We start from the raw sequence: 18,979 nt of genomic DNA on the forward strand, positions 1-18,979 counted from the left end.
GTTTACTAGGCAGGAAAGGGAGAGGTGGCTGCGAATCTGGTGGTCTTGCTGGTGTGTTTGCATTGACCTCCCTGCTGCTTCATCCTCTCCTCCTCAGATAAGCAGCAGTGACTCAACAGCCAGGAGATCAGATGAGTGATGCCACCCCACCACACTGATGTGGGGGTAAATAATTTGTGATAGCCCAAGAATTATTTTCAGTTGCTTACCAGCAGTTTCTGATTCTGGTCTCCATATTCTGGTTATTAGCACAAGGGCATCATGCTTGATAATGTTCTACCCTCAAACAAAGCATTGGACCAGATGCAAGGGATTCTTTTATGGAGGTGTGGGCCAAAGATTTGTAGTGCCCCAAAGATTATTTTAGGGTGCACACCCCAGGCTGCTTAATCACTATATGTTTTGATTACTATTTGCAGCATCTTGTGTCCAACGAAGTATTGGACTCAGTTCAATGCCATCTTGTAGAGGACAGTCTCCTGGAGATGTGGGTATATATTTTACGTGACCTAGTTTATTTTGGGCTCCACAGCCTCAGCTCTATAGTCTCTTATAACAATGTTATATTACATTACACTGGCTATTATTGAAACATTTATAATTTGACATGCCCTTTATGGATGTAGGTGCTGTTCTTCATAACAGCGTTGCTGGTGGTTTTTGAAAATTGTTTCTGCAGACTTATGCTAACTTGCGCATGATGCCCACTTTTTTATTTTCTAACCCTTCCAAACTATGTTTACTAGATCATCTTGGTGAAATTACCATCAGTGACCATTTTCCGATGGATATATATTAGAGGAACAGTGCTATTATTGTTAGCTCAGATTTATTCACAACTGTCTCAGATGGTTGCTTAAAGTTAAACCATAAACAGAACAGAACATGTTAACAAAAGACTATGAGAAGCATCTGCTCCATTGAGATTCCAGGAGACCGAGTCTGAGCCCCAAGTGCATCTTGGTCAATGGCCGTCTCACTTTCCGACCGGAAGCTGCTCAGTACGTTTCGGTCATTACTGTACTTAAAACTGACCTAATACCCCAAAGCTATATACAGCACTTGCCCTTTAATAATTTCCGTACATTCTCGCTGTGGGCTGGCATTAACTGGCTCAGCAGCCAATGAGAATCCCCGAATACATCTACGGTTGAGAGAGGCGTGACAGGCGAAGAGGAGTTGCCCTTTTGTCCAATAGGAGCGGCCGATGCTGGTAGGCGCCAGAGCAAAGCCGTCCAGCCAGCTTCCTCAACCTTTTCCAGCCAATGGCAGCGCCTCGTGTTGGCCGGCAGGCGCTGAGGGCGAGGAGGAAGCTGCGCCCGCTCAGCTGCTATGGGTCGGGCGGTTGTGGCGGGAGGAGCAGCCGATAAGAAAGAGCAGCAACGGCACCGCCGGCGTCTGAGGGCGCCGCGCCAGCCCCGCTGAGGCTGCTCCAGGGCGGTCGGGGAAACCTCCGAGACGCTGAAGCTGGCGAGCCGTGGTCCGGAGTTGGGAGCCCCTCCCGGGTTGCGCTGCTGCCCGGCTTCCCCGGCTCCTGCCCCGGCCCAGCAGAAAAGGATGAAGAAGCGCAAGGAGCTCAACGCGCTCATCGGATTGGGCGGCGGGAATGGGGACCGGGGAAGCGGGAGCGGCGGCGGCGGCGGGCGCAAGAAGAGACACTCGAGGAAAGGCTCCGCCTCGGGCCACCGGCTCCTCCGCACCGAGTCCGCCGAGAGCAGCAGCAGCAGCTCTTCCGGCCCGGAGTTCGGGGACGGCTTCGGGCTCCCAGGCGCCCGCTCCCGCTTTGCCAAGTGAGGCCCGCAAGAGAAGCAGGGAGGGGCTGCGCTTGGGGAGGAGGGGGCGAGGGACTTCGGTCCGTGGAGAGGCAGGCATGGCTCGGGAAGAACCAGAGGAGTGTGAAATATAATTTTAGATACGATGTATTATTGGGCGCGGGGCTGCCCCGTGCGGGATTTGGGGCTCCAGAGTGGGTTGGGTGGGTAGGGATGAAGGGAGGGGGTTGAGGTGCATATGGAAGAGTTGATAGGTGACTAGCTCCATTGGGAGTATGCTGGGAGGAAAGGGGTTGGGGCGTTGGGAGTGTAAGGTTGACATGATTGCAGCTGAGTTGGAAAGTTGGTGACTGGGTGGGTAACATTTGGGTGTGCTGGGGTTGAAAGTGAGTTAAGGCTACTGAGGATCTGGAGCAGATTGTTAACACAAACAGTGAGTTTTTGCTCTGAGAGGGAAGCTGTCTGCGACATGAATAGCTGGGTGTGTTTCTGGTATAACTTGTTGCTCTTGCACTAAGCCCAGGTGTGTGGGTGGGACAATTAGTGGCATTCTTTTTGCTTGGTTATTGTCATTTTGTTTATTTCATTTCTTCAATTTATATCCCATGCTTCTTCCTGAAGGAGCCCAGGGACTGTTCTGCTAAGCTTGTTGTTGTTTAGTCGTTATGACCCCACGGACCAGAGCATGCCAAATATAAATCTCCTGAATATAGCTTTGGGTGCTCATAACCATGCTCTAATACATTTGATCTTGATTGATCTATACCTCTGGTTAATGCCTTTCCTGTGGTCTTTGGTGTACTTTCTACTGGTCAATGGCAATCTGATGTATTAAGTCTTCAGCGCAGTTTGTTGTAAAACAAGATTCTGTTTGAGTTCTGGAAGAAGGAATCCTCAATACAGATGTGGGGAACCTTTGGCCCTTTTAAATGTGGTTGAACTACAACTCCTGTCAGCCCCAGCAAGCATGACAGTAGTTGTAGTTCAGCAACATCTGGAAGGCCAAAGGTTTCCTGCACCAGTTCTAATAAGACTTATCCCTAAATTCTGCTTTGTGGGTCATTGTGAAAAAAAGGTCAAATTCCTTCAAGCTTATTAAAACAGAAATAGTTCTTAAAGTACTTCAAATTTGATTATAACCCCCCCCCAAAAAAAGCTGGTTGTAGTAATTTGTAATTAACGTTAAGACCAGGGAAATGTACAGAGTGCTAGATATTCTGATCCTGTGCTATTATGTGCAAGTACCCTTTTGCCAATGTTTCCATTGTTGGATTAGGATACTAATCTAGAACATCATGAGAAGTGCTCTTCCTTGAACATTTGTATCAAAAAAGGTAAAATATCAGCAAGAACTTGGATTACTAGATACTGAATTATTAATGGAATTCCTACGGTCAAGAATTAATAAAAACCTCTGGTCAAGGGATTTAGGTGAAGGCCCTTGAATAATGAACTAGTTTTGAATTTATCTAGCTGTTTTGCATTGGATTGAATTGTGAGAGAGTAATATATTGCATTAATATTGAATACAATGTAAGTGCGAATTTTGTGTGATATTTGGCCATTGTAATGTAGCTGAACCATTTATTTATTCATTTAGGGGTGACTACCTGCGATGCTGCAAGCTTTGCTACCCATTATGTGCTTTTGTCATTTTGGCTGCTTGTGTGGTAGCTTGTGTTGGCTTGGTATGGATGCAGGTTGCTCTCAAGGAAGACCTGGATGAATTAAAGGAGCGGTTTCGAACCAGTAAGTACTGATCTTTGGTATTCCCTTTCTTTATAATAACTTGTGGGATGTGGGACAAAGTCTTATATAGCTGGTAATTGCCAAAAACACTCTATTTATAGTCTGTTTTAATATGAAGCAAACATGCTGACAAATGGTCATTTGTGTACAAAATACTATAACTCTGTTGCCATCCTCTATAAGCCACAGGTGATTAAAAACACATGGCCATACGTGTATTTTTAAAACGCAGAAGCCATATTTATTGGCATATGTCTTATTTGAACTATTTAATGCTTACAAATCATGTAATTAGATCTCTGTGATCCTTGGTGAATGTGTTAAAAAAATTCAAATACTCAATAATATTTTCAAAGGCGGAGTTGCTAAAGTATCCTGAAAAATTGCAGCTGCTTTGTCTTGTGGGTGGCAGTGGGTAGACAAGTTCACATCTCTGTGTCATCTGATGGTGATTGTGAACAGGAAAGATCCATATTGATTTGGTGCCTTGCTAATTTTACTAGAAGTATGAGATAGAAATTGTCATACAGAAATTCCAAGGAAGGCTAATACCATGAGGTGAAGGGAATTGTTTAGGAGGAAGTGATTTTCTTCAAAGCTGTTGACGCTATATAACTATGAAAGATAAACAAACTACCAGTTCATTTGTAACCAAGCTTTTCTTCACCATAAACTCCAAAACACACTTCTGATCCTCCTTTTGTGATCTGTTAATCTTGGAAGGTATACATACATGTATTGATCATCACAGCAACTATAATTTGCCTTTTTGATATAATTTATATACATACCTGGATACTTGGTCCAGGTGATGTGTGAGACTATATACTGGCATATAACAAACCACTTTTGCTGTTGACCCAACTCCGTAGGGGAGAGGATTTCACAATTAATTGGCGTGTTTCCAGGAGGAAAACCACTAACGGCAATGGTGAAATACTATCTTGTTTTTTATTATGACACTTTCAGGTCACCCATCAGCTTTAGAGCTTAATCTTCAAAGCGCTATTCATTCTTCAAATAGGTTACTTGGTTTTATGTCTGTTAATGAACTGTCTTGAAAATGTACTGTGTTGAATATGACAGTTTTTCATATAGGCTGAGCAATTACTGCATTTCTCAGCTGTATTTGTTGCTTTTAAGAACTGAATTCTCTACTAAGAAAAAAATTAAAAACACAGTGTACTTAAAAGAGCTCTCTGGTGTTCGTTCTAAAAGCTTTAAATAGTTCTATCCAATCTTGTAAGTTTTGACAGGCATTCAGAATTCAATTTTATTTCATTTTACCTAGCTAGGTCCAAGGTCCATCAATCTAAGGTTGTTGTATTAATCTACAAAGCTCTGGACAACTTAAGTCCAAGGTACTTTAATGACTACCTGAACCCTTATATCCTAGCTCAATCAGTTATATGATCTGTAGGAGCATTGCTGGTTATCCTTTGAGTCACTGAGGTTCAAATTATGTAGCCAGTAAAGCAAGCTTTCAGCATCATTGACCCAGTCCTGCAAAATGCTGTTCTGGTTGAGATTCAGCAGACATCTGCTTTAGTCTTTAAACTTTTGCTGAACACTTTTTATGTCACTAGGCTTATGCAGGCAATTAAGAACAAAAGTAAATGTGATAACTGGTAGTTTTAGATTTTGTCAGTTGTAAGCTGCCTTGATGTTTTTTAATGAAACACTGATAGTACACATATTTATGAAAAAATATAATAAAAATATTCTTGAATAAAGCTATGCTTCTAGATATTAACAGACTGTTAAGTTTAATGGCGTAACTCTGTTATGAAAGAAAATTACTAAGGAGAGCATGGCCAGAAGCATATTTGAAACTTGAAAGAAAGAGGTTATATTGTATATGCACTTCATAAAGTGGTAGTGGGAGTCCCATTATACTTAGTGGGTGAAATTCAGCGTTGTGCTCTTCCAACAGCCAGTATGGTATAGTGGTTAGTGTGTTGGAGTAGAACCTGGGAGACAAAAGAGTTTGAATCTCTGCTTGGCCATGAAGATCACTGGGTGATCTTGGGCCAGTCAGTCTCTCAGCATAACCTACCACACAGGGTTGTTGTGAGGATAAAAATTGGGGAAGGACTATATATGCCACCTTGAGCTCCTTGGAGGAAAGGTGGGGTATGAATGCAATTAATAATAAACAAATGTACAAGCAGCTTCGGTATTGCTTTTTTCTTGTTATGCTGCTGAAGCATATGACACAGTTGAAGTCGTAAGGACATAACAATGATTGAGTAAAAATGGAATTCAATAAAGATTACTAATAGTACCTTAGCATCATATTGTCTGTTCATCAAAATAATTCCAATGGTTATTTAGTCATTAGTGTATGTAACTCATTTCCTTGACAATAATAAACTGCCTATTTAATTCAACTTCTCTCTCTTGAGAGCAGACACAGATTACAGGAAGGTGGTTCCTGCAATACATTTTATGATGTCTTTCACATATGTCTGTTAATCTACAACTTTGTTTAGCTTACTCTTTGTTCCTAAATGCACAGTGTGGAAGCTTGGCTAAAATCAATTCTAATATGTTTAGAATTCAGTCCCAAATTACAAAGCAATGAAGGCATACCTATTAAAGAATTAATGCTTGTGTTCCCAGATCTTCGTGTTGATGGATAACTATTGCTTCTGACTTTGTGTTTTAGTGGAGTCTAATCAAAAAACCTCATTCCAAGAAATTCCTAGATTGACTGAAGATCTGCTTAATAAACAAAAGGAACTGGAAAAGATTGAGAATGGAGATGCGGGATTAAGCAAAATATGGGTAAACATCACTGAAATAAGCAAACAGGTAAAGTAAGTGACCATTCAAGTAAAGTTATAATCTAAACCATTTAAAATATGTCTTATAACATCTTAGTTGAGCCATTTCCTATTATTGGTATGATTGCTATTGAAGAGCAACATTCTGGGTCAACGTGTATGTTGACATTTTTTAAACAGGTGAAAGTTATTAATCCATTCTTTTTACTGTCTGTGATAGTACATAATGCTAAGCTATAAAGTATGGTTCCGTAAGCCACACAGTACATTAGTTGTGTGCTGGTTCATGCAACCCAAGGGCTCCTGCTTCACTTCTTCTTTGTGCAAGCAGGTAAACAAGCCATAATATAGGTAGGTTACAATAATTACCGAAGTTGGGGCCATGGTTTGCTTTCTCCCTGACAAACCATAGTAACTAAGCCACCAACAAACTATGATTTAGGAGTGGCTAAAGTGGTCATTTGTTAGGAGAAAAAAACATGATTTCATGTTCAGATGTTACTCAAAGCTGTTGACTTTGTGGTTTATTCATGTGCTTGTGTAAAGCAGCAGGGCATAAGCTGCATGCTCCAGCATGTGGCTTGCGCACAGTATGGATTTCTAAATATAGTTTAAGTCTTATGTGCAGTTGTGGCCATTGGCTTAGCTTGAGTTCTGACAATGCAATAAACCATGGTTTATTGTGACAGTAACAAGCATGCTGCCCTCTCCCTCTTCCTTTTGTGCTGCTGCTAAAAGGAAATAAGAAATTTTACTTCCAATTCATTTGCTTGTTAATATTTGTTGCTTGCTTGAAACAAGGCAACTGCAAATCATTGGTTATGAAATTAGCTTGTTTCAACAAATCATATTCAAAAGGAAACTTAGAAGCGTTCTCATGGAAGGAGTAAACATAGAAAGTCTCTGCACAATTGGATTGTTCCTATTTTTTTAAAAGAATGTTCAGTGACTCTAAAAGCTGGAAGGAAGTGTGTGCTTTTTGAATTTTTGCCTGTTTAGTGTATTTCAGTAGTTGGAAAATGTTTCCTTATACCCCACTTCTCTTATGATAGAAGAGTTAATGGTGCTTAGAAGTTAGCAGTGAGCTAGCAACCTCCTTAATCAGTAGGCTGATACTGACGAATCCACCAGTAGATTCTGGGCAAAGTGTTACCATGGTTGTGCCTAGTTGTATGTAGTACAGACTCAGGAGGCTTCCCAGTATTAGGTGCTGTGCCATTTATGTTTAAATGATTTATCTGTAACCTCTACTCTGAGAGAGAATGAAATAACATCTTCCTCTCGTTTTAGATTTCTTTGTTGATGTCAGCTGTAAATCACCTCAAAACGAACATTAAATCTGCTTCTGATTTGATTAATCTTCCTGTCACAGTAGAAGAGCTTCAGAAAGTATGTACTACACCAAGTATATTGTGTTTATCAAATTCTGCAAGCTACAAAAGTATTTTGAATCAGAGTTTTTTGAACCACTGCTATCAGTGTACAATGGTGTTAATCACTTGTAGGAAGTATGTAGGTGGGAAATGATACTGCTGCACTGGGTCACATTGCATAATGTCAGGATGTGCGCAGTTTGTTCAGTATGACTCTCCCATGTGGTTTTTTGTAAGGTTATATGGGTTGTTTGTATTGTATTGCTTGGTATTTTGGGTTGGGGTTGCATGTTCGTGTTTGCATTGTTGTATTATATTACAAGTTTCTAATTGTAACCTGCCTTGGGATCTTATGTGAAGTGTGGTGGTTATTATTATTTATTAGCTACTCTTCTGGAATTAATGCATTTGAGTCTCACACTTTTTAATATACCACTGATACTACAAGATTATGATTGGGTTTTTTCCCCAGAGTGTTGCTACTATAGGTAGCACTGTAACTAGTGTTCATCATGATGTTGAGAGTATGCAGGCAGCAATTGAAGAACATAAGAAAACTATAGAGACACTCCAAAATGAGATGGTAAGGACTTGTATTAATCTGATAGTAGTTCATTCTGTGATAATTCCCATATGAACTTCATTTTGGCTATGTCATTTGACAGTAAAAAAATGTCTTTTTAAAGGCAATCAATGTTTTGGATGAAAATCTGTATTCTCCAGTTTATTGTTGCAGAACTCCATGTTAAAGTTTAACAGGGACGGGAAGCTTAAGTCTTTCAGATTCCTAGATACTATAAACAAATTTGTAAATATTGGTCATCTTTGAGGATGTAAATAAGTTAACGATTAATGCCCAATTAATAGGGGATTGGGTGTCTAGCCTCAATGGACTTTCCTGATCCACCCTCTTCATATGCTCCTTGTACTATTTCTTATATCAAGCAAAGCAAGTAAATGTGACTTTAATTATAACAAGAACCTTTTGAGTAATCACATGCTGAGGGAGCATCACATATCTCCCATGTTTCCTAACTGCTTTCCATCCATACAATACTTGTCATATTGCACTTGTTTATTTATTTTGAATCTCTTAAATACATTTACATGGAGCACCAGTATATTTGTGTATATCACAGTCCGCTACCCTCTGTCTTCCTAGTTTTGTGTTTGTGAAAGCTTGGTTCCCATGTTCAAAGTTTAAATAACTGGTTTCAAAAATTCATTTTTACTACTTTTATTAGAGTGAACTCGCAGAAGATGTTAGAGGAAAGCAGCTGCCTTCATTTTCCTCCTCTCCAACCCCCCAAATAAGTGAGAAGAATCTGACAGACAGTTGTAAACAGGTACAGCTTGTTGCTGCTTTAGATGCTTTGCGAATCAGTATTTCAAGATTTCTGTAAAACTATTTTAAACTAGGATTCTGGGACAAAGAAGAAACTGTCAGCCTCTATTTTAAGGAAACATGGGTTGATATTTAAGATTAGTTATACTCGGAGTAGACCAGGGGTAGGCAGCCTAAGGCCCGTGGGCTTCTCAGTCTGGCCCGTGGGTGGTCCGGGAATCAGCGTGTTTTTACATGAGTAGAATGTGTGCTTTTATTTAAAATTCATCTCTGGGTTATTTATGGGGCATAGGAATTGGTTCAATTTTTTCTCTCCAAAATATAGTCCGGCCCACCACATTCTCTGAGGGACGGTGGACCGGCCCACGGCTGAAGAAGGTTGCTGACCCCTGGAGTAGACTGATTGAAATTGGTGTCGTGGTCATTAATTTCACAGGATCTATACTGAATAGAACTTCATAGAATCATAGAATTATTGAGTTGGAAGGAACCATAAGGATCATCTAGTCCAGTGATGGCCAAACTTGGCCCTCCAGCTGTTTTGGGACTACAGTTCCCATCATCCATGACCACTGGTCCGTTAGCTAGGGATGATGGGAGTTGTAGTCCCGAAATAGCTGGAGGGCCAAGTTTGGCCATCACTGATCTAGTCCAACCCCCTGCAAAGCAGGAATCTTACGCCCAGGTCTGTGTCTAACCATTAGTGAAATTCAGTTTCCTAGGCAGAGAGCAGAAATAAAAGAGACTATGACACTCTTCATAATAAGAAGCTGGATATTAATTTTAGGTTGTGATTTGTGTAATAGTCTCTTCCCTCAATCCCTTGTATTGCATAACATCCAGCACAATGTGGAGTTCCGGAGAACTAAGAAGCTTTCTCACACACTATTTTGAGTCAATTTAATTCATTTTAATTAATTTATTGTCCAACTGTGAATTCTGAAAATTGAGCAATATGTCTTTCTTTGCTTGTTAAAAAGGAAAAACATACAATTTCTTTGAAAGAAACCATCAATATTAAAACAGCCAACAACATGGCAGTTCTTGAAATAGATCTCCTAGCTTTGTGGTTAGTCATTTGCCCTAGTTAAGTACTTAATTAGTGAGTAGTAAATTGCTATGCCCACTTGTCAAACTGCCTTGCAAAACACTGGCAAAGTGTATTTATTATAAAATAAAGGTATCAGTAAAATATATTAAATAACACAGTGGTATTAAAACAACATGTTGGCAAATTATTTTGTTTGATCTGTTAGGCTTTGTACTCTTTGAAGGTAGCTTGCACTAAAAGAACTGAACATAAGGCCTGTGAGATTTAGCACACCTGTTTTCACAGAGGGTAGTTGCTGAAACAAAGCCTTCAACTTTCAAAGAACTAACAGACCTCCTTCATTTAAGGATTTGTCAAGTGGCTCTAAACCCTATTTGAGCTGCAATCCAATGACTCTTGGGAATACTCTTTGCTGAATTTAGGGATTTATTTATGCCACCATAGAGTCAAGCTGCAGATGAATGACAACAATTGCATAAGTATAAACTGCTTACTCTTAGTTATTGCTGTTTCTATAATAGTGTAAGAACATTTTTTTCTGTGTTGAACAGGATAACCAGTACCTACATACCTCTATAGAAGAGGTAAACTCTACCCTAATGTTGTACCAGAAACAGAATGATTTAAAACTTTTCAATATGGACTCCACAGTTGGCAATCTAAGTTGGAGAGTTGCTTCATTAGAAAATCATATGACAGTGAATAAACTGGAAAAAAGAGAAAACCTGACCCTTGGCATGGTAAGTGCCTAGCTATTGTGGGTGTTTGAGAAACGAATTTTTGCAAAACAGTTATGTTTTCTGTCTATATGGATTTGTTGTGTTGCATAGTGGTTGAACTGATACTGGGAAAGCCACACTTTCCAAAAAGAAATTGCAATTCATGCTTGGTGTGTGGAGTTATAAATGCTAACTATAGTGAAAGAGGCCATTCTCTAGTTATCTGGATTCCTTCTATCACAAGCTTTGCACTGAATTAATTAATTTCTGCAACAATATGAGCTGTCAGTTGGATATTCAGTGATGCTTTCTGTGTTACTGTGGATCTTGGTCACCTTGAATTTCTAATTTGCTTGTACAGCTTTTGTTGACTGATAATTTGAACAGTAAAATCCACTATACTCTTAATGCCTATGAGAACTATGCTTCAGTTTTATTACAAAGTTAAAACTGCAGTCCTACACACTTCTTGGGAAGTAAGCCCCATTTATGTCAGAGGGAGTTGTTTCTGAGTCGACATGCATTGGATTGGACTTGGATGGCAAGTTTGTATGGATGCAGTAGTAGTGCTTGCATTGCAAGTAAGATCCTACCTGAATCAATGAATATTTGTTGCAGCATTTTGTGTAGTTACTCTCATCTGACTATGCATTGAGACTCTGCACCTAGAAAAATCTTGTACGTTAATAAGTAGCCTGAAATGTTGACAAAGCCAGATTCTACATGCCTACTTCATTTTTTCTCACCGAAAACATTTTTCTTTCCATGTTCTGCAAGATTTTGGGACATATTGGGATGAAAAGAAAAGGAGCTGGTGGAACTGGCTATCAGAATGGCAACTTGGCTGGGCACTAGACAAAATGATATTTTTCTGTGATTCTCTTCTTTTTAAAAAATTTAAACACAGGAGTGGAAGTACTATGGTGAAATGGCAAACATCTAGAGCAAGTGTAATAGTTGAATGTATACTTTAATGTTTTTAGGGGATTAGAAATCTCAAATAATGAAGTTGGAAATCTTGGCCATATGTAGGACTGAAAACTGTATAATATAATTGCCACCTAAGATGGCAAATGTAGAAGGAAGACTAGGAGAAGCTGTATTGATCAGGTTGTATTGGACATTGGCACTAAAATGTGTAACTCTCATTAGATTTTAGTTGTTCAGTATATTGGATCCCCAACTTCACCTTTCTGGCAGCACTGCTGTGTGTGTGTGTTCCTGTTGTACAGTTATTATACAGTCATGCTGAGTGGCAGCCTTATTGATATGCTATTTCAACCTCCAGTGAACTTCTCTTTCTCTTTTTGCTTAAATAGCCACTGGGTTGTGCTAGTTGCAGACTAGGACTGTCTGAGCTTCCATTGATCTCAGCATGTCCTGGTGAGCCTTGTATATTAACTTTTCTCTCCAGTATAGTTGTTCAAATAATAGGTCTTGATGCTTTCTCACACAGCTACATTTTAATATATTTGTGATTACTGGCTAGTCCTAGGGTGTTCATTTCTTGTATCGCTTAAGGGTAAGCTATATTTTAGAAGAAGACACAAACATAAGCCTTTCTTTTGGTTTTGGTTTTTGCAGGTGAGCGACTTAACTACCTCGGTGAAAGTAGAAAATGAACCAAGGAATGAAACTACTACTGAAAAGGTACAGGGCATGGAGGTAATTCTAGGGAAACCAGAAGTAGTGTTTAAAAGCAAGCCATATCATATTACTACACATTTTTTTCCTGCTTTCCCTAATTTACCCATAAAGATAGGAAGGTGTTTTAACAAATTCCAACTAAGGAAATATGCAAAATGGTACAGCTTTAAATTTGTAGCAATATATAAGAAATCTATTCTCTGCAATGTATAAAACTATATATGCTGGAGATCTCTCTGGCTTGCTCTTAAAAGCAAGCTACATGTTGCACACCAGAGAGACACTCTAAGATCTTATTTTTCACAAATAAGGTACTCACTCGTACAGAAAATGCTATACTAAACTAGTCCTATTGAATATGTTCTTGTTTTGTCAGGTTAGTGGGCAAGTGAAATTATTATTTTATTTTGTCTTATTGGTCTATGGAAAAAGTGTATTGTAGCATCTTAAGGAAGATTATGTTATCTAATCCTATGGCCACCATAATAGGCCACAGGGGTTCTACAGAACATATGGGTGATATGATGCTTATAGATCAAGTACTTAGACTTCTGAACTGTGGAATCTTTCAGTTTATTACAACTTAGTCTGAAATTGGCAGTGTTTTTTCATGGAAATATTTCTGTTGGTATTGTACAGAATATAGAAAACGGGGATTCTCAGGTATCTATGTTAAGAGAGAAGCTGCAGCTGATCAACGCTCTGTCAAGCAAACCAGAAAGTGATCGATCTGAAGCATTGAAAAAAGGTGAATGTTGCATATAGTTTCACATCCTGCACTAAATTACTATACTGCTGCTTTAGCTAATTTAATCATGAGTCATTTGCACTACAGTTCCTTGTACAAATGAGCAAACCGGGTGCTGAAAGGAGTGGAAATATGTTTGATGGCTGGCCTCTAGTTATGAGCTTCTGATCGAAGCCTCTCATAGCTTATCCTTTATGGAAAGACAAATAACAAGAAGTGTAAAAATATAAGTGCTTACTTTGGAAGGGAAAACTATTAGCAGAACCACATTATTAACAGAAACAATTGAGGCATGTACAATTCAGTTCCAAATTTATCAGTTCCATCACTTTCAGCATATGAACTGCTTTGATCGTTCAAGTAAGCGTTTATACATGTATATCACTTCTACTGTGCTGTAATGAAAAGGCAAGGTAGCTATCATGTCAAAGTCCCCAGTAAATGATCAGTCAAAATATTTTTCTTTGCCTTATTGAGTTAATACTCTAGCATAGAAACACATGTGCCACATCAGTAAGGGTAGGTTATACATTTGAAATGTGCTTTTCCATTCAAAATGCACAAGAATAAGCAAGTTGGAAAAGACTGGGCCATTACTTTTCCATGTTCAAAGGGGAAAGCCCTCTGCCTCATTAGAAGATACTTTCTATAAAATGTTAAAGTCTGGGGTTACCAGTGTGACACCAGTACCAGTAAATATACTCTCTGAAATCTGCAATACGTGAGTGTCTGTTTGCTCTTCTGGCTCAGTTCCTGTTTGCACTGGCTCAATCTCTCCTACACTGAACATGCTCCCTTTAAAGATACCCATGTTACATTGGATGCCAGAATTGGACACCCCACTCCAGTTGTAACAAGGGGGGAGGTGCAATGAGCTTCTTTATGAGAGAGTGCAGTGGTAGCTGATGTAGATGCCTTTCCCCATAGGCTGGGGGGGGGGGCATGATTGCACCACTTTGCCCTGTTGCTTTGTCTGTTCTTTTGGATGTGGAAATCCTTTTGTGACTGGCACCGATGGCACTTTTTCAAAATTTCATAGATGCCCGCTAGCCCAAAAAGGTTGCTGCCACCTGCACTGATTTTTCCACTAATGACATCTCTGGTATGTTACTGTGTTGAAAGTGCCATATTATGTTTGATACCATCTTCATGTAGCCCCGTTTTTGAAGCATAATTGCCTTCCACCTACTCTTGCCAGATAATTAGCAAAAACTACTGTAAAATTTCTTGACAGGAGGAAAGCTCCAGAGCACTACATCAAAGCCTACAAAGCTTCCAAGACTTTCTTCAAGATCAGTTGGCAGCAGTTCTGAGGGGAATAGACACCCAAGAGACTTGTCATTACCTGGAATATCCAACATAGAAGGTAACCGCATGTGGTTGGAGATGAATGAACCATAGAGAACATTTTTCCAAATGTAGCATAAACAATCCCAAAGGACCTCTCCAAGCTGAGTGAGTGTGCAGTAAAATAGCAAATCAATTCAGTGCAAGCAAGTGTAAAGCGATGCATGCCTGGGTAAAAAGATAATTTTATGCACTTACAGAGTCTGAAATGTCAGTAGGTGGCCAGGAACAAGACCTTGGGGTCATAGTGGGTAGCTCAAGAATAGCATCACAATTGCAGCCAGTCTGAATCCTTAAGATTATGGAAAATGCAGTGGTAAACATTTATGCCTGCTTAAAAGCCTGCAAAGTTGGGGAATTTAAGGGAGGTAGATTCTTGTCTGTTTGAATATTTTTTAAAGATTTGTGCAGTTGCAAGTTGCATGCTGTTCAGCCGTAAGTGTTCAAAAATAGAGAAAACAGTGGTGAAGATGTATAAAAGATATACAGGGTGAACTGAAACACTGACCAGGATTTATTTGGCAGAAGTACAATTAACTTTGTAATGTTCTCAAGCAAATCTGAGGTTTCTGGTTCAAACTGTTGAGAGAGGTCCAATATTTTAGCAAATCAATGTTGCTTTTGTTTAAATGTCCACAGAGAATGATTCTCTTTTGGGCTGATTCACATCTAGCAATCTGAGAATGAGTCATGCCTCACTTACCCCCTGTTATCACTCCCCCTCCTTACCTTACATGCTGAGAAAATATTCTGCTGTGCTATGTTTAAGCCACAGTTTCCTGTTAGCTCTGAACTGGGAAACTGGGTGAATTTTGACTAACAACCTGGTTTCATATCCTGATTAGTAATGAGAAACTGGTTTAAACAAATGGCAATAGAAGCAGCAACGTTGGCATGCAAGGGAAGGAGGATTGTGGAGACCCAGTGTTAGTAGTTCTTGGCTTAAAAAACCGGCTCTTTATCTACCGGAATGTATATTACAGACCATATAGTGTGTATTTTGTGTGTCTCGTGGAAAAAGCTACTGCTGCTGGAGGAAAGTGTTAATACTTCTTAGCTACTGTCTGTTCTTTAAAATTATTTGTTCCTTCTTGCAGACCTTCAGGATTTATTCAGGACCATCAGCCAAGACTCTGATGGCAAGCTATCCTTTGAAGACCTGCAAAAACTGGTTGGATCTGCAGTGTATGATTCCCAGAGCTTTAAAGAATTTGATACAGATGGAGATGAGAAGTATTCCTTACTGGAACTAAGGATGGCTTTAGGTTTATAGTATCTCTACATATAAAAATAACAGTATTGAAGGACTACAGTAGCTATACAAGAAAAACTGATAAGTTAAAAGCTACATCTGGCACTTTCTGAATTATATACTAATCTTTGCAGCTAACTTAGTGTACATGTTGACACCGTTTTAATTTTGTGTTCTTTGGAAAATATGGAAAGCTAATTTTTGATTTAATTTAAGAGATACAGACTCCTCAGATTTTCAATTTTGAACCTCTAATCCTGAGATTATTTGGTAATGCCTAAACTCTGTTGACAAGTAGAGGGCACATAGGTGCAACTAAATTTTCTCTGGATTGAGGCTTAGAGGATTATATTCTGCCATGGTTTTGGATAACTGGGCTGCACCTTAAATTGCACTAAGAATTTTAGCTCAAAGTTTTTATTTCCCTTATAAGGGAAGCACTTGTCTTCAAATTAGAATATGTGTGTATATATTGACAGACATGTATTTTATATTTCAAATTTGCCTTAAATTAGCTGCACTTTAGAATAAAAAAATAAAAGCATCTATCTTCACAGGATGGGGGCTCTTTTCCTTGTAAATATTTAAAATTGAATCAATTACATCTGAGTCAACTTGGCAATCTATTAAAAGTAATAAGGATCCCAAAGTAAGTTGTGTTGGAGGAGGCTGAAAAGACATGTTTCTCCTTAGGAGCACACTTTGGGGATCTGCTTTTCCCATAGTTGCATGGGAATCCATGGATAACTTTCAGATACTAAGATACCTGTCTACCAGACTCTCAGAAGGGCTTTTGTCCCTAAAGATGAGATGAAATAAAGTTCCTGTTTATTTTATACTCTGAACCATGAGAGATAAGAATAATAACTAGTTCTTTCCCTCTGCCATTCAATTTCATATGGAGTGTTTAGTATTAAAAACTTTTAGAAGAAGTGCAGTTACTAGCCTTTCTGTAGACTTTCCCTCTTATTTTGGCTAACATTTATTGAATTAAATTTCCTCACCTTAATACAAATCTCAGCAAATCAGAGGTTGTTTTACATGGGGGTTATGTTCCTAGTCAGGAACCCCTGGAACCAGGGCCCCTGCAAGTTGGAGGGCTGCTTGCCTGGCTTGGGGAAGGCTGTACAAGGGCTCTGACAGCGTCCTAGAGTCCTCCCATCTCCCTTCCAAACCCTAGTAAGTGCTTGCCCACGCAGGAGGGCTCTGGGACCCTGTAAGCCTCTAATGGATAATCCCACAATCACAGCTCTGCACAGGTGTGTGTTGGGGAAATAAAGATTGGGATTCTGCCACTCTCCATGTATTTCCCCACCGACCTGCGCAAAGCCGTAATTGCATTAGTAAAATAAGCATAGGTTGTGACTTACCTGAACTCTCATTTTACTTCTTTCTTCATTTATGTGAGCCAGGAAAAGGTTGGGGATATTTGGGGCCAAACATGGAGTGTATCTTTGCATTTGTACATAGTGTTGTTTTTTTTAAATAGCAGTGTGGTGTCCTGATCCAGGTTGGCAATGTGGCATGAGTAAAGGTTAAAAAAAAAGGATAGTAAAGGAGCCCTGGATGGATTAAGTCCAGTCAAAGACAACTATGGGGTTGTGGCGCTCATCTTGCTTTCAGGCTGAGGGAGCCAGCGTTTGTCTACAGACAGCTTTCCGGGTTATGTGGCTTGCATGACTTAAATCACTATTGGTGTATGAAGGAGCGTGATGAGTGCCAGAGTGGGGATTCAAACCACCGACCTTCCAATCGGCAAGCCCAAGAGGTCCAGTGGTTTAGACCACAGCGCCACCCGCGTCCCTTGTGGCATGAGTAAAGGTAAAGGTATCCCTGACCGTTAGGTCCAGTCGCGGACGACTCTGGGGTTGCGCGCTCATCTCGCTCTATAGGCCGAGGGAGCCGGCGTTTGCCCACAGACAGCTTCCAGGTCATGTGGCCAGCATGTCTAAGCCGATTCTGGCGAGCCAGAGCAGCGCACGGAAATGCCGTTTACCTTCCCGCCGGAGCAGTACCTATTTATCTACTTGCACTTTGACATGCTTTTGAACTGCTAGGTTGGCAGGAGCTGGGACTGCAATGGGAGCTCTCCCCGTCGCGGGGATTCGAACCGCCAACCATCTGATCAGCAAGCCCAAGGCTCTGTGGTTTAGACCACAGCGCCACCTGCGTCCCTGTTGCATGAGTAGAAGAGGGTTAACCCTCCCCGCTCCCAGTATCATTGTTGTGATGAAAATCCTGCCTTCTGAAATTGTCTCATAGGGCAAATAGCTTGTGGGAGGGATTTCCATTGGGATCACCACACAGAGAGTAAAGATTAACCCATTGATTCAGCACCGCAGTCCATATCTGGATTGGGGACTCCACATGTGCTGTTTTAAAAAGTGTGTGCAAATGTGAAGAGTCTGTTGATGTATACTGCAGCTTGGTCCTTTTTACAGTTCCCTTGCTTAAACTTAAGAACTCTTTGATATTTTAAAAGGATTTTACCTTTTCACTTTTAATTTGATCAGCAAAGTAACACAACAAAGTACAGACTTTACAGTCATCTGAATATGCATGCCATGGACAATAATAATAATACTTTTATCTATATGCCACCTATCTGAGTTGCCCCAGCCACTCTGGTCGCTGTTAACAGAAGACTAGTGTACATGGAGGTCTGATATAATGTTGGTTTACTCTAGAGTAGATGGAAACGATTCCTCCAAAAACATTACAATAATGAAAAGCCTTGAAAACCAAATTTTTCTCATAGGTTCTCTAATTTTTTACTACCAGTTTCCTACCTGGGCCAGTTGACCTTGCCTAGTGAAGTAGAAAAATATTTCAAGATTACTGAAAACCAGTGCTCTCTCAGACAAGTATCAACCACTTTTTTAATCTACTTTCTGTATAAAACTGTTGACCAAATTAAATGAAGCAATAAAAATAACTTGGCTAGTATTTATTTGTACCTATGTAATATGATTGTATGCCAAATTGTTGAAGGTATTTTTGGAAGATTAGTTTGTATGGTTAATATGGAAGGAAGCTCTTTTCTAGCCCCACTCTTAAGCAAATAACTGACAATTGTTTAATTTTTCTTTGAGGTGTATATTTACCATAATAGGGAATCCCATTCAAATACTTTGGAATATTCATGGCTGGCTGGATGCTCAACTACTAAAGTGATAGTCCTCCGGAACTC

At 39.8% G+C, this 18,979-nt stretch overlaps 1 protein-coding gene across 2 annotated transcripts; it reads left to right on the forward strand.

The window, feature by feature from the left end:
* The first annotated feature begins 1,252 nt into the window (after positions 1-1,252).
* EFCAB14 (EF-hand calcium binding domain 14) lies at positions 1,253-18,735 on the forward strand. 2 transcript variants are annotated; one of them, XM_053392537.1, is made up of 11 exons: positions 1,253-1,790; positions 3,373-3,521; positions 6,190-6,335; positions 7,598-7,696; positions 8,153-8,263; positions 8,925-9,026; positions 10,628-10,816; positions 12,380-12,460; positions 13,082-13,190; positions 14,425-14,556; positions 15,635-18,735. In XM_053392537.1, the coding sequence occupies exons 1-11, from the start codon at positions 1,558-1,560 to the stop codon at positions 15,808-15,810; spliced, it is 1,527 nt and encodes a 508-aa protein (XP_053248512.1). In that variant the 5' UTR covers positions 1,253-1,557; the 3' UTR covers positions 15,811-18,735. The 2 variants fall into 2 exon arrangements, with proteins under 2 accessions (XP_053248512.1, XP_053248513.1); XM_053392538.1 differs by having other exon boundaries at positions 1,255-1,790; positions 12,380-12,445.
* Positions 18,736-18,979: the final 244 nt, after the last annotated feature.

The sequence above is a fragment of the Podarcis raffonei genome, chromosome 6 (assembly GCF_027172205.1).
Source record: "Podarcis raffonei isolate rPodRaf1 chromosome 6, rPodRaf1.pri, whole genome shotgun sequence".
Classification (NCBI taxonomy): Eukaryota; Metazoa; Chordata; class Lepidosauria; order Squamata; family Lacertidae; genus Podarcis; species Podarcis raffonei.